The 16,395-nt window shown below is 36.0% G+C and overlaps 1 protein-coding gene across 5 annotated transcripts in view; it reads left to right on the top strand.

Moving 5' to 3' along the window:
• The window catches only part of LOC577006 (sodium/calcium exchanger 2), an 84,886-nt gene that overhangs the window by 12,114 nt on the left and 56,377 nt on the right, over window positions 1–16,395 (top strand). For all 5 annotated transcript variants that reach the window (XM_011685576.2, XM_030976843.1, XM_030976844.1 and 2 more), the window contains exons 3-4: window positions 14,238–14,335; window positions 15,993–16,043. In XM_011685576.2, the coding sequence (XP_011683878.2) occupies window positions 14,238–14,335; window positions 15,993–16,043 (149 nt within the window). The remainder of the gene's footprint in view (window positions 1–14,237; window positions 14,336–15,992; window positions 16,044–16,395) is intronic.

Genomic DNA, 16,395 nt, shown 5'->3' on the forward strand with positions numbered 1-16,395 from the left:
ATCAGACTGGCTTTTTGCATCCTCAGGGGCATCCTCAGGGGCATCCTCATGGGTATCATTCTAGCTCCTCTGAATATCTTGGGATCACTCTCTCATCTTTCATCACATCACTCTGTCCGTCTCTATCTCTCTCTCTCTCTCTCTCGCTTTTTCTTTTTTTTTTTTTTTTTTTTTTTTATCTCTCTGTCTCTTTCCCTCATTTGCTCTCTCTCTCTCTCTTCTCTCTTTTATCTCTCTCTCTCTTTCATCTCTCTCTTTCTCCTTTTCTCCCTCTCTCATTCTCTAATTTATTCTCTCTCTCTCTCTCTCTTCTCTCTCTTTTCTCTCTCTTTTCTCTCTCTCTCTCTTCTCTCTCTATTTCTTTTTTTACTCGCTTTCTCTCTCTCTTTCTTTATTTGCTCTCTCTTCTCTCTCTCTCCTTCTTTTCACACACCACCTCTCTCACTCCTACCTCACACATCATCTCTCTCTCTCTCATCAATAAATTGAAGTAGGTTCATGATTTCTGCCCACAATTTTTAAAAATCATGACATTACACCTTAAAGGCATCGTTTAACAATGTTAAATTTGAGATGCATGGTCCTACGTGTTATCAGTGTCAGTGATTTGGTGTAATATTGAAGCTCTAAAAAAATTGCGCTTCAAAATGATCATGAAGTTCCTCAAAAAGTAATAATCTTTGAGTGACCGGTTTTACCATACTCGTTTTCCTTAATAGGCTATAGTGTTATAAAAACCGTTAGGAAAACGAAAAATAAAATTTTGATTTCCAATCATAAATATCTTGATAATCAGACTGCCGATCGGCTTGTAAAAGTCATGGGATTCCTGACTGACCTCAAGGTTTATAATTATGATTGCAGCATGAGCTAAATCCAGGATTTTGTTTCAGAATCTGAGGCCATGTTACCAAGGCACTTTAATATAGGGCGTAATAACGCTCTTATATGGTGTAATAATGCCCTATTACGATGTTATTACACCCTAATTTATGGCATAATAACGCCCTAATATTATGGCAATTGTTAACTCCAAAATAATGGCTTGACAACAGAATAGAAGGACAAAGATTGCGCTTGACTTAATAAGAATCCAAAAGACCAGAACTTAAGTCACGAGGAAGCTAGAGCTGAAGTAAAATGGTTAAAAATATCTCCACGTAATTTTGCAGAAAAGTAGGGCGTAATTACGCTGTACCATTGGACATAATAATGCCTATAGGGCAGCAACTTTATGCATGAATTCACAAGACTAGTAATGCCATGGGGTTACATTCCCCAGACGCTTTTCCATTTTTGTTTTTTATTGCGATCCATACCTGAGTGGCAGATCTTGTTGCCAAAGGGGTCATGTTCAGGTACTTTCCCTAATATTCCCAATAAAGTCAAATTAGCCCCTACTGAGATGAAATATGTGTTCCTAATTTTGTTTTGACTGCTCTGTAACGTGCTCAATTTGTGCATGAATAAGGCACTTTCTGGGAATGCTGTACCTGCATACTTACCGTATCTAAATATCCTTCAGGTCTTAATAAGGGAAGTGATAGCTTGTTAAAATAAAGAAACTTGCATGTCATATGTTGAGAGTCAGAAGGGTGTTAACGCGTATATATAATAAAATGTATACTTGAATAAAAAATTGATGCCTTTTGGCACTCAGCAGGTGCTATGTATCCACTCTTATTCAGAAGAATATAAGCTACAGGTGGTAGAACCTTTGTTATACCTCTTTATATATAAAAAAATCATGGAATATATCTTATTAACTTTTGAAAAATTCATGAAAAAAGAGCTTGGATTATTTGAATTTGTGTTAATTTAATCTACCAGCAGCCATAATTCACATAATTCACATAATTCACATAATTCACATAATTCACATGCATGTAAGTTGAAAATGAAGTGGTCTCTAAAGATCAAGATAGCAAATGAGAGGGAAGAATTTTTTTCCTGTCAATAGAGAAAAACAAGAAGACCACAGATGGGAAAACAGAAAATGAAAAAAAAAGAAACTATGATAGTAGAATAAAAAGAAATCAATAACAGAAACCAAAATCATTGGCGTTGTTATGAACCAATGGATACCTCATATTTTGTAATTACTGTACGGATTCGTTGGTTCAAAATAATGCTCATGAAATGAATGAAGAAGAAACTATTACAGGTGAATAAATGGATCGCATGTAGGCTATGCTTTTGTTGGGATGAAAAAAAGAATGACATTCAAGAAGAAGTAGGGTGGGTTATGAGTTGTTGATTCATTCCTAGGTACATGGACATGCAATGTTTCAGATTTTTAATATCAATCCTGTCGACACTGGTTAAGCCCTTGTTATTGTGATTGAAATGTCAAGATATTATAAACCAGTGACATTTCAACAACTATTCTGTCACTTTGTCGGTACGTGCATGTCCTCAAAGATACTCAGAGAGAATCAGATTACATGTCAACCTTAATGTTAGCTAGTACGAGATTGATATTACATTATCTTTGTTCATGTTACTTTATATAGAGCCCCCGCTTTCAGCATGTTGACAATCCCTAACATATTAAAAAGACAACCCCCTTTCGATAGTGTGATCATGCATTAGATGATGATACATGCAGATCTCCCCCCCCCACCCTCTCCCCTCTCTCCCATCTCTCCCCTCCCTCTTCCCTTTCTCTCCTCTCTCCCCTCCCTCCCCCTTCCCCCCTTCCCCTCTCCCCCTCCCCTCTCCTCCGGAGGAAAAAATATGTAAAAGATGCCACCCTTTTGATCGAGTGGACGTGCTAGGTTTGAATTTGTACTCAATGGGGTTTATATATTAGGCCTGAACGAAGATCACACCGGGGAAAATACCACAGTTTTTCATTTTACTTGTGAACATGCGAGGTTTGAAGTGAGAGACTGACATGAGAGGATAATAGATGAAGGATTGTCTGATTTACAGCTGAAAGCTATTGATATCAATCATGACTAGATTAGGATAGAAACTCATACCTTCTCACTGCTAGCCAGATGCCGGGTAATAAAAAGCCATCCAAACTGAGCTTTGCCACACACAGTTCACACATTTTGCTAAATTGCGTACCAGTGGTGTTTCCAGGATCTTTAAAGAGAGGGGTGGGGGCACAGTTCTTACAATTTCAGAAGTGTACATGCACATAAAAAAGATTTTGAAGTTAAGTGTGGGCACACATGTCTCTTGTAAACCCACCTGTCACTTCAGAAACAAGTCATAAACAAATTTCTAAAATTCACGCAAATTTCAGGATGTTATATATCAGATGCTGATGAATTTATTGAAACTATCAACCAGCAAAAATTAGTCCAAAAATGTAACTTCTGATGAAAAAACCCACAAACAGACATGATTTGAAGAGAATAATACATGTACATGTGTGAGCTTTCCTGATGATTTGTACTTTTTCATTCATTTACTGATATGTTACATTTGAATGATTGGAATCGTTCCAATTGCTTGAAATGAAAGAATGAGAAGGCTGTATAAACAAGTTGGTGTTCACCTTCCATCTTCTCAAAACGAATATGAATTCATTCATGCCTTGCTCTATTCAGGCACACAATCTAGTCATGTAAATCTAGAGCTTTGAGTATCTGATGAGAACAGAAAAGGAAATGAAAGCTTAGCATCCTCTTGGTATAAAAGCTCTATTTCCAATTCTGGGTTGTGTCTTGATGTATGACTACTGATGGGAGGCCTATGAGGAGTGAGATGACTCCAATTTAGAGGTATCACTGGAATACTAGGAGATGAAACACTCCTCCAGTGGCCCTGTCTGCACTGCTGTCCAAAGTGTTTCAGATAGGATCGCGGTTAGAGAAATGGGATAGGGCTTATGAAATGCTGATGTGCCTCAGTCTACATAAAAATGTGTGCAAGCATGAAACTTGATGAAAGTGAGGTTACATGAATTTAACAACGATTGAGGCCCAGGTTTGTCACCAGACTGAGATGTCTTCTCGGAGCATGTACGGTTGTATGTATATATGCAGTGTCTAAATAGAAACTACCGTGCATGCAACCAAGTTGTAGGTTTAAACACTATGAATATGGCGGACAAAGAAAGCGGACAAAATATACAGTTCCTCAGGTAGACAAAGGAGCATCCCTTCACTACTATTATGTAAAAAGGTGAATATGCATGTGACACCTGTGCTACACATTTTTACATAATAGCAGTGAAGGGATGTTCCTTTGTCTACCTGAGGAACTGTATACTTTGTCCGCTTTCTTTGTCAGTCATATTCATAGTGAAAGCTCCTGGATGCAACCATAAATAGTGTAAGTCTAGGCATCAGCAATGCAGCTACAATGTTTATTCATTGTAGATTTCCCTTTGTATTGGTGGATGAATAACTCAAATATTGAATATATTTTGCACTTGCATCATAGATTGAACACTAGCTCTATGCACTTCTAAAGGGCTTTGGATAATTACTTGAGCTCAAGCCTGCATATAGGCTATGTAGCTATCCAGATAAGATGATGAAGCATTCACCCATTTACTTCACCTGGTTAGAGTGTGGCAAATGAAGATTAATACCTTGCAAACGGATACTTGTTCTGTGGTAGGCATTTGAACCCACACCTTGTAAACTTTGATAATGCCTTGACACACATGTGAAAATCTTAAAAATTGCAATTTGCTGATGTTATGCCGCAATTCAAACAGGACTGTGAAACCTTTGTCCGTTGGAACAGCCCTTGAGAGATTCAGTGTAAACTAATCACTTGGTGCTTATTTCATTAGAAAACTCTGTCAAGTTGGGTTAAGGTCAAAGACAAAATGTAGGTCAGTACTTGCAACTCAAGATCCAAAGTTTACATCTTTTACAGTACCTAGAGACTTTCAAGTCTTGTTCACATTTTCCCTGAAATATGGGAAGGATTGTTGTGTTTTTCCTTAATTCTATGAAATTTGAATTTTTGGCATTGCTTGAGTATATTAAACAGCAGTTGTTAAAAGTAGAAAACAAGAAATGATACTCAATGATCATCATAAGCATATACTGGGGGTAATGGCAATGCGAGAAGAGAGAGAGAGAGAGAGAGGGAGAGGGGGAGAGAAGGAGAGGGAGAGAGAGAGAGAGAGAAAGAGAGAGAAACAATATAGGAGAAGCTAATAATCAGCTATAGTGGTGTCAGTCACAATGAGCAGCCCTGCTCAATGTTACTAGGAAACAACGGGAGTGTTTGCCAAATATATTACGAACATGAATGGCTGTCACTTAATAGAACACGTTGATTTTAATATCACTATTTTCTATTGCCTTAGGATAGTAATTATAATTACAAATTGAGTGGCATATCTTGACCTTGCTTATCAGGTACATGTATTGCAACATTTTAATGTATCACGTACATGTATGCAAGAAGAACAAATGTGCTAATCATATAGTTTTAATGTACTTTATTGAGTATAAACATATTTCTATTTAGCAGAGAGAAGTAAAATAGAAACAAAGAAAGATAGAGAGAGAGAGAGAGAGAGAGAAAGAGAAAGAGAAAGAGAAAGAGAAAGAGAAAAAATTAGAGAAGCTAATAATCGGCTTATATAGTTGTGTCAGTCACAATTAACAGCCCTATGCAATGTTACTAGGAAACTATCGGGAGTGTTTGCCGAATATATTACGAACATGAATGGCTGTCACTATATAGAACATGTTGATCTGGTAAAAGGAACTCTTACTTATTACCATTTAGAAGGCAGCTTTCATGACTTGTGCTCCTTTTTTTCTCCTGATTATCACCTCATAATTTTTCTTTTTTTGATTGATGGCAAGAGAGAAATTTGAGAGAATGCAATCATGTATCGTTCACTTTGGTCGTGATAGACTGAAAGAAATCACGCCTGTCATTGTTTGCAGTGTTATGAAGTTCAAGTAGGCTACATTACCTGATGAAATTGCTAACACTGACACTTTCAAGAAATGATTGAAAAACATGTTTGTATGATGCAAACTATGAAAAATCTCATTAATTACTTGTTGAGTTTTAATTTATTTTTTCTTGCTTGTCTATGTAACAGTCAATTTGTTTTTCAGTGCTGTACATGTTTTGAAATATAATTGAATGGAAGTGTATTGAGAAATATTGATCTCCATGTGTCACACAAAGTTTTCTTGTAACTTGCCACGACAGACTGAACTAACAGCCTTTTCACACACAGCTAGAATTCTATAAACATGATTAGTATAAACGTGTTTAAACTAAAACGTGTTTAAACTAATCACCTGAACATTTGACATCATTCACACACAGAAATTTCGGTGCAATCGTTAATCATTTCGTGATTAACTACTGCTCGTGAAATGCGCAGTAGTGCCATTGCGCATTGAAGGTCATGTCATATCAATCAAAACGCACGCTCCATCCAGTTTAAACACGTCTGAAACACGTTTAAACACGAATAACCTTTCACACACAAAATGTCAAGCTCTCTAGATACGAACTTCGTATCTGCAGCCTGCTTTTAGGGGCGTATGAATCGCGACTTCGTATCTATCCCAACATCGTATAAACGATGTTCACACTGGGAATTTTTTTTATAAACTTGTTTAAAACTGTTGAGTTAAACATATTTATACTAATCATCTCTAGAAACGATGAATTTTAGCTGTGTGTGAAAAGGCTGAAAAATGATCAGACTGTATGTATACATGATAACTAGGTTTAAAAGTTCAAAACTTAACATTTCAAGGTAGAAGAGAATAATGAGCCATTTTTATGATAAAATAGTTGAACTTTTCCCCTTCATTGAAGAGAATTGAGGAAAATATATACATGCTCCGAGAGAGGACTTGAGATGAGGTATTGATGATGACAGTTCATGGTGACTGATGAGCTTGAGCTAGGTCTGCAATAAATATGTTTATGTCTCTTTGCCTTGTTTATCTTCTTCACAAACTGACATTTTGCCAATTTTTTCCAATCCAAAATCCTCAAAAATCCCCCAAAAGCCTTTGCCTTGGAAGGAGAGCTAGAGTCCATTTGGTAGCGCGGAAGATTTAGGTGCACGGATCAAGAGCTGGTTTGTTGAGTGTGTCGGCGAGGATGGAAACGTGATGGATAGTCGGAAGGAGGATGAAGAGAAAGAGGTTATTTACCTCTAGGATGATGATTTGCTGTTCTTGTGTTGTCATTTTTCTAGAAATTATATGCTACAAAGCAACATAACAGTACCTAATTAACTACAATTGCCTTTCGATCGTTATTTTGTCACTTTCCTTATTTACCATGTATTTTATACTTTAACCCCATCCAACTCACAATGTTAAAAGTCATTTTTGAAATACTTTTTAGCTCTGTTTAATTTTATTTACTGTTTCAAATGGAAACCAGATGGATACAAACAGCTTGTTGCCTCAGTAGATAAAGGACCTGCACCATTTTTCTTCAATTTTCCCCAAAAAAGGAATTTGCTTTGCAGGATCTACAAAATTATGTTTATAGAATTATCAAATATGATATAGTTTGAGAAAATCAACTGACCCTTTAAATACTCTTTATTATTTTTACACCTGTAAAAAGGGGTTAATGATGTCTTGGTTTGCAAGAGTGACATATTACACCTATCTCGATGAGCAATTAACAATTTTGTGACGTCATCACGTGCAATATTGTCATTGTAAAAAGAGTAGTAATAATGTTGGAGCGCCTTGAGGACCTTGCAAGGTCGATACGTGCGCTATATAAGAATCCAATATTATTATTATTATTATTAAAAGTTTTAATAGTTTAAATTAATTATTTAGGGGAAGTTGGGATTTAATGCCTTCTTTTATAAAAGCCAAAACATCATTAACTAGAGTAATGGAGATGTAAACAACCTTCTATTGATGAATATCTGCATTAGGACGTGAAAGCCTGAAACCTTTGAAGTTGATCAACTCAAACCGTTTTGGCACCTTGTGGATGTGTTAAGTAAGCCCTCCTTCACAACAGGCATCTTCATCACCAGGCATCTTTCACACCAGGCATCTTCATCACCATGGCAAAGACACTTGAACTATGTTTGGATACAGAGAATGTATTGAACAAGCCAAACCCCAGTGAGGAAGAGAAGCCATTCAGATACAGTTATATTCAAATGACATTTATAGAATGCCCAGGGGGAGTAGTTACAACTCTTGGATACAAGAGCCCCTCAAACAATGCCCTTTTGAAGGAGAGAAAAGAAAGGGGTTCTGGTGGAAGGGGAGGGGGGAGGGGACAAAAGGATGCTCATCCCCGCTAAAGGCGTGAAAACTTGTCAAAGGCAATTAGGTGCTGCTTTGTTTGCTATGGAAGGTGAGATAGATGAATGCAGTGTTTGTTTGTTTGTTGATGGCCCATGTCAAAACCAATTTCTAAATTAGGTAATGCTGACAAATGGAATACGAGTACCTTTAAAATTTGAATGTGTATTTGAAGATAAAAGATTTAACAGTTGTAACTGAGTGGACAAGATAAATGTATAATACTATTGCAAATTAGCCCCTTACTTTAGGATGACTTTAAAGACTGACATAAGTAATATTCTCTTGAAAACAATTTGTATATACAGATTGAATATAAAAGCACTTGACAGTGTTTATCAAAACCTATCTAGGGTTTTATTCCATTTGAAATAATGTACATGATGCAACATTTTTTTTAATGCACAAAATATTTTATTTCAAATATGAAGCACTGAAAAAAGATAGTTTTTAAATTTCAATATCTTTTAAGTTACTAAAATTTGTTATTGAAACTTGATACAATTATTACAATACAAATTTATATAAAATAGATGACTCTGTAACTCTCTGTGGACTAAACGCGGACAAATTTTTGCTAGTACTGTAGGCTAGTGATATGTGGTGCTCACTTTGAGGAATCAGTAATGCATCATTTTACAAACTTTTTGAATGTGCCACAATTTTTAAAGCCCTTTGCACAAAGTATGAACAAATTAGACAAACCTTGTGCAGGTCCTCTGTGTGTACATATGTAATACAAAAACCCAATTAGAGTTTAAATGATGAATTACATCCACTTTGATAACATAAAAGCAGTCTGCTGGGACTATCATTATTCATCTTTATACCCTTGGGCCCATCGTAGATAAATTTTCTGTCGTTATCCAACAGAAGGCAATTTCAGCAATGGCCAATTAAATATAGCATTACAATACAGTTTCATTTATCACTGCCATGGCTTTAATTAAATGTCATGATTTCTCCCTCATTTATCACTGTCACCAGAAGGCCTTGATTTGTGTCGCTGTAATGGTTTGCGCAGAGACCAGTGAATCGAGATGTTAAGCGCCATCCATGCATCGAAATTGAGGTTTTTTGTGTAGGCCCAAGTGCATTTTTGAGGAGGAAAAGATTTGCATAGGCCTGCCTGACTTTGATGCATACATGTAGGCATACAATAGGCAAAACTTGGTATACTCGTAAATATCTTGCTACCTGCAAGTCCAATATGATAGTGAATATTTTAAAATACTTGTTAGAACTGCCGATGTGTGTCCAGTATTTTTTCAAAATCTCCTAGACTGATCACCCTGTATCAGAGGCCAAATGTACATTTCTCATAGTGTAATCTCTGGTTTTAGGCTAATTTGTAAGTCTTTGATCCAGTTTAGGCTGTATACATCCAAACAAATCAAGTAGAGCACAGTCAAGATGACTGAAACTTTATGAATATTTTACATAGGAAATTCCCCTAGACTGAATCGTCACAAACCCGAGGAAGGTCATTATGGTTGAATCTTTAGGTCTGGTAAAGATCCATTTAAGACAGAAACCTTTTAGCTTGCGAATTAGCCTTTCGGAAATAAGGCTTCATGAACATTCTGTTTTTTGACCGGTTGACTGGTTCTAATTACTGGAATCAAGAAATGATCACAGCAAGCTGTGGTAACTTCTTTGTTGAATGGAAGTCTAAGTTAAAAGACTCTTGGTCTTTGAAACATCGGGACAAATTATAAGTTTTTCTCTCAAAAGTTAACAAATACTGATCAAATGTAAACTTTGACAATTTGCAACTTTAGGTAATTAGCAAAGTTTGACATACATTTGTGCTTTGCTTTAACCAAGAAAAAATAATAAATGCTTTGTTGACCTAAAGTTTTAAATTATACACCAAATACCTTATCTGAGTTGTGTTTTGACAAATACAAATTGGTCAGCAACTACATGTGTCAGAGGCATCTGCTGTGATCCATGATTGCACATTCACGTTTCGCTACATTTATCTGCCACATGTGCTGGAAATCTCCTGAAGCTAAGAAAGGTGACAGCATTTAGCCAATGTTAAATTGATGGTAAACAGCCTCAGATTCAACACCTCATAAATTCCAAGCCATTTGTGGGCAGCAGACTCCCTGATTGCTAGGGAGATTAAAAAGATGTCAAAACGTGAATCAGCGCCTGGCAAATTTATGGCCTGTGCTGATTCCGATTGGAGAATGTCATTTCATGTTCGGTTTTCTTCATGTAAGTATGGCAGCAAATACAGTTCAGATGTGAGTCTTCATGGATTCATTTGTGCTAAGAGAAAACCCCATTTATGTTTTTCCTGGTCATCTGCAGTAGATAATGATGAAATTTCCTTTCTTTTTAATTTTCTTTTGATTTACATAATTGCAATTCAACTAAATGGTACAATGTAATTAGTTTCAGAGAATACATCATTGTAAATAGTGATTGTCAAAATGTTTGAGCATCATACAGATATCTATTCTTCTATTCAGTTTTGAATATATACTTAGTAAATCAAATTACGCAAAAATATATGACAATCAGAAACGGTACTTGTTTCTATGTTCTCATGTTTTCCTTGCAGTTTTAAATAGTGGTTTAGCATTTCAATACGTACATTTACAATACATGTATTTCAAATGAAATGGTCCCATCTGTGGAAAAAAAAAAATCTACATTGCCAATTTTGCCATTGAAGATTTTTATTAGCCATTTACCGTTAAGTGGAATTATCTTGTTTTCTATCGTTCCTATGAGATCACGATTGCTTTTTAAAGTACATGCTTTATATTCCCTTGGCAACGGTCAGCTAATAGGATTAAAGAACTGATAAGGGCAGAGAGAGAGAGAGAGAGAGAGGGAGAGAGAAAGAGAGAGAGAGAGGGAAGAGAAGAAAAAGGTTGAGGAAAAGAGAGGGAGGGATGAACAGAGAGAGAGAGAGAGATGGAGAGAGGGGGGGGGGGGATGGGGAGGTAATCTAGAGAAGGGCAGAAAGTGCTAAAGAGGAAGCTTCCGTTCTTTGTGTTTTTCCCTATTCAATTCTATTCTTTGCTCCTAACACTTATAATCACTTGTGAATTAAATCAATTTCTTGTTGAACAATGCTTAAGTGGTGTAAGGAGCCACTACTATGAGGAGGTGTTGGTTATTCTATTAAAGATTGTGTACCCATTCACCAATATTCAGCGTCCTTCTTCAATTCTTTTCTTCTCATGCCCTATCGATTATTGGATGCAGTTTAAGAGATAACAAGTTCATTCTTGTCAGCAACCTGTTTTGTGATGAGCCTAACTGTGTTTGGAGTTGTATGTCTATATATAGATTGAGGTCATTAATTATGAACGAGGTGTTTGTTTTCATTTCATGCTTTTCTTGGAAAGAAATTTGGCATTTTGTGCTATGTTCTGCACATTTCACCAACAATGTGAATCTAGTGTAAAAATACTTCACATGTTTTTGAGATGTATTCATGTCAATATCTATGTGATACTGCACTTTATCAGCATCCTTTTTAAAATAAAAAGAGACAATTTTAACAAAATGAAGAAACTATAAGGAATAAAGAGTGAAATACATATTAACAAACTTTAGAGGAAAACAAATCAACATGAGGAGGCAGTTAAGCTCTATCCTTCCAGATTCCATTTTTTCATGAATCTAAATGGCTATTTATGGAAATATTTTGATCTTGGAATTTGAGCAAGTGATTTCAAATCCGACCAGGAGATTACAAGACTTTGAGGGATTTGATAGGGATAAAATGAGGTGGGTGGGGACATCTTATATTATACTGGTGACTTGTAAGGTACTGTGCAGAGAAAGAGAATAAGTCCAGGGAAAATGCATCTATGTGGAGTGGGAAAAGGGATAAACATTGATAAATATATATGTGATGGAAGAGAGAGAGAGAGAGAGAGAGAGAGGGGGGGGGGGGGAGTTAAAAAGAGGAAGAGAAAAATATAGAGATGGAAAGAAAGAGACAAATAGAAGAGACACAGAAAATGTGTGTGTGAAGATAGAGAAAGAGAGAGAGAGAGAGAGAGAGAGAGAGAGAGAGAGAAAGAAAGAGAAAATATAAACAGACTTTTCTTCTTTTGTGTCCATCATCTGTGCTCAAAATTGTTCTGCCAGGCTTTTGCACACTATAACAGACTAACAGAGAGGAAGGGAATAAGGGAATGATAGAGAAAAACAACATATTGTAATATCTGAATGACACATGTAGATATACCAACAGCAAAAATGACATTTAGATATATACTCAACAACTCAACCTCTAAAAGTTGAGAGAAAAAAATAAAATAAATAAATAGAAACAATGACAATGTACGGGGAAAAGAGGGCAAAAATGTCAAGGAATTGGTGGAGTACAAAATATTTCAGATAATTTCCAGATGAGATGGTTGAAGTTGAAGGACGTATCATATTTTTCTTCCAAGAGACATCTGAAGCTCATCATCAGAATGAAACCTGCGGCCAAGAGATACAAATCAATCAGATAATCTTATTTATATCTTCCAAGAGATTCCACCGAGGTAGCATCTTTGACTAATATGATTTGTGCCAAGGTAGAGTGAGCATCTGTATTCTCGTGATGATATGAGTATCAATTTAAGGCAACGGTTATGGCAAGGGCAAGGACTAGGATATCATAATATTATTTGTTCATATACTTCTACTATTTTGTTGAGAAGTAACATTGTATAGCTTTAGGAACAATGTTAAAGCAGATGACATGCTGACAAGTTCGGGTGAATTTTCAATCTTTCCTCATCTAAGTACATGTACCAAATTGTAGTATTCATTAAGTTGAACACTATTTCATTTTGGGGGAAAAGAACCTTACCATAAGGTATACGAAAATTGTTGATGTTAATACACAAGAAAGTGCTTTACCGGGCCCCCTCCTTCCTCCTTGCCCCTTGTCCTCACCTCTTCTCCCTCCTCCTTCCCTCTTGCCTTTCAGTTAGTAATGACTTCAAAATTTGTTGTGCGGTTCTGACACTTTTTGCAATAAAGGACTATGTTCCCCTGGGGTTTTTAAAATCTTTGTTGCAAGGTCAAGATCATGGCATTAAAAGTGTCTTTCACTACCACCCAATATCATAAGGCCTGTCTTCATCAGCTCAAGTTTACCAAATAACCTGCTATTTTCAGACTTGGGATATTGTCCCTAAGCTCAAAATTGCGCCTTCACCAGACCGCTACGCTCATCACAAATTAGCTCGGCGGGCGCAAATTAACCCCCTATTTCCCAAATAGTGGGATATTTGGGAAACAAGACGATGTTTCTCAGGATATTTGCATCTGTGGGCTGATGAAGTTGCAAATTAACTGGCTAATTTGCGATCGGGATACTTAAAATAGCGGGTTATTTGGCAAACTTGAGCTGATGAGGACAGGCCTACTGACACCATTATTTTTACCTTCTCAAGCTTAATCAGCTTAGGAAGTTGAAAAATTGCCTTTTTCTGACAATATCAGCATTTCTGTCTTTAAAAAGATGTTAGATGGGAATCCATGGGGGTAGAAGACATGACTACCAGATGTACACTGAGATGTTTTCATTCATTGCTTTGCAACACTCATGTTTATCATTACCAACAACATTTTCTGATTTCTTTATTATTATTATTAATATTTAAAAATGTAATTGACAGATTTATAAGTGTATGCTTTTATAGAAATGCCTAATGTAGTGGTATTTTTCTGAATTAACCTGTATAAGATGTTGATATAACAGTGAATTTATGAATCTGCTTATAAAGAATGAGTCTGTTAGCTTGATAAATGTATAATATGATATGATCCTTTAACTAAATATAATGTGTAACAGAATTTTTTTAATTTTAATTGTGATGAAAGAGGTATTTATAATGATATCATGGTTTGATGCTTTGATGAACCTTGTCCTTGTCCCTATTTAAGCATCGATGTTTGAATGTTTATTACATTTAGTTTTAAATCTTTTTTTCTCATTTTTTTCTTTGATCTTTCCAGAATGTAAGAGTCATTAACGGGGGAGGAGTAAAGAAGAACAGTGTTTTCCATGGGCCTTCCCGCCAACTAGCATCTCTGGAAGCCGAGAAGTCTCAAAGGTTGGTATCAGCTTACACCATTAGAATATACCCTTTCACAGGATCCACTAAAATTCAAAACAATCCCCTTCAAACTGACATTTGAAGTAGCTAACACTTGCACGGTTAACAGCGTATTTCGAATGTTCATATCCCCCCCCCCCCCCTGCCCAAGGTGGCATTATTTCTTCGTGACTGGGCGGTAATCGTTTGGAAATGTCAAACAGTGGGAGAATTATGGTTAGCTGCTTCTCGCATTTGAAATTTTTAACAATTAAAGAAGAAAAAAAAGTAGAGACCAATCTCTGTGGGCATTATGAATTTATTAATTTTTGGTAATTTAAAAAAGTTGTGCTAGTAGGTCAATTTATTTTTGAGGATTCATAAACTAACGTGATTCATTAGCAATGGAATGGATGGTTCTAAACGGTACCTCGACAGAAAAACCCTCTTTTGAGTCTTTTCAGATAAAAGTCACCAATGATATCTTACTATTTCTCGCTTGCACATAATATACCATAATAACTAGACATGTAGAGTGATCATGGTCCTATTGGAAACAGTACTATAGATATATAAGCATTTGAGGTAAATCGTGTCGATGTAGAGATTATTTTTGACATCTGAAAGTAATGTTGCGTGTATAAACCGTGTTAAATAAAATAAGCTTACAGTAATCTTAAAGTTTTGATAATCTGTAATAAGCTGTATGATAATCCCCCATAGTTCCATTGGGAAATTGCTAATCTCCAACAACCTTTATAAGCACTGTCTACATCTTAGTGACAGTTGTTATGACAAATACTTATTAGGAACAAACCTATTTCAAACTTTTAGATTGTGTTGGAGCAAATCCTCTTAACATTGTTCATTAATGGCCTTTGAGTTAGAGGGTTAGCATTACTCTGAAGAGGGAGGGAGGGAGAGAGGGAAGGACAAAGAGAAGAGGAGTTTAAATCCTTTTTAGTCTGGAATTTCTCTCCCATGTCCTAATCTCCTCCCTTTCCTGCAAAAATGTTGAGCTCAAGATCCTATTTCTGGGTGAGCTAAGTTTTCCTGATTTGAATGTCAATATGGTCCATATAATCAATTGGGTTCTCTGAAAAACAACCAGCAAGCCGGGTAAAGGGATGTGATTACAGATCAATATGCAGGACTGTACCGGGATATGTTTATTTGACCTATTTTTGGTGGGGTGGATGAAGAATTAGTTTGAGGAGGAATGTTGGAGTATTTTTCATACTGAAGTCATTCGACATGTATCTGTCATATTCGAATTATGGAAACTTTTATATTTTTAAAGCAAACTCTATAGAAGGTAATCTCTTCAGTACCGGTATATTGAAAAACTAATTTAAGAGAAGGGCTTGCATTACATAATACAATGAAAACGCTATGTTAAACAATTAAACATTACCAGGATATTACAATAAGCAACAAGTCAAAGTGATGATAAAGTAAAAAAGGATACAAGTACTGTACTTTTGATCATGTTGTACATAATTCAACTAACAATCTAAGATTGTGTTATTATTAGCTTCAATACAACATCACAAAAGGTAATATGTTACCATTCCCACATTGTTTTTTCCGATTAGAGTATAAGTATTTACATTCAAGACTAATAAGTGTTTTTATCTTGGTTTGAAACATCTTTTTTGATTTTATCATTTTACAGTCAGCTGAATCTGAAGCATGCATCCGAAGAGAAAACCCATGGGAATGACATGTAAGTGACTTGATAATTATTTACAAACTTCATCGTAAGGTTATATGTATCATGTATTAAGAGCCAGAAGGGAGATAACTCTGTGTTAAATGATTCAAGTTAGTAACCTTTTGGCATTTAGCAGATGATATATGATTATAACCTTGGAGCTCTCCTCCTAACACTTTTGCAAGCCTGGCTACGCATATGCAATATTTGCTAGATGGCCAAATTCTACTTTGTTTTGTTATTTGTAATGGATAGTAAAGTTGCCACCTGGCTCTCATAGGCATGACTTGCAGGTTGCAGGACAGGATTCTTGATGGTCATTTAGACCAAGAAAACCGCTTATTTGAAGTGCTGAATCCTGCAA

This window comes from Strongylocentrotus purpuratus, unplaced genomic scaffold, assembly GCF_000002235.5.
Source record: "Strongylocentrotus purpuratus isolate Spur 01 unplaced genomic scaffold, Spur_5.0 spur5_scaffold_9, whole genome shotgun sequence".
Lineage (NCBI taxonomy): Eukaryota > Metazoa > Echinodermata > Echinoidea > Camarodonta > Strongylocentrotidae > Strongylocentrotus > Strongylocentrotus purpuratus.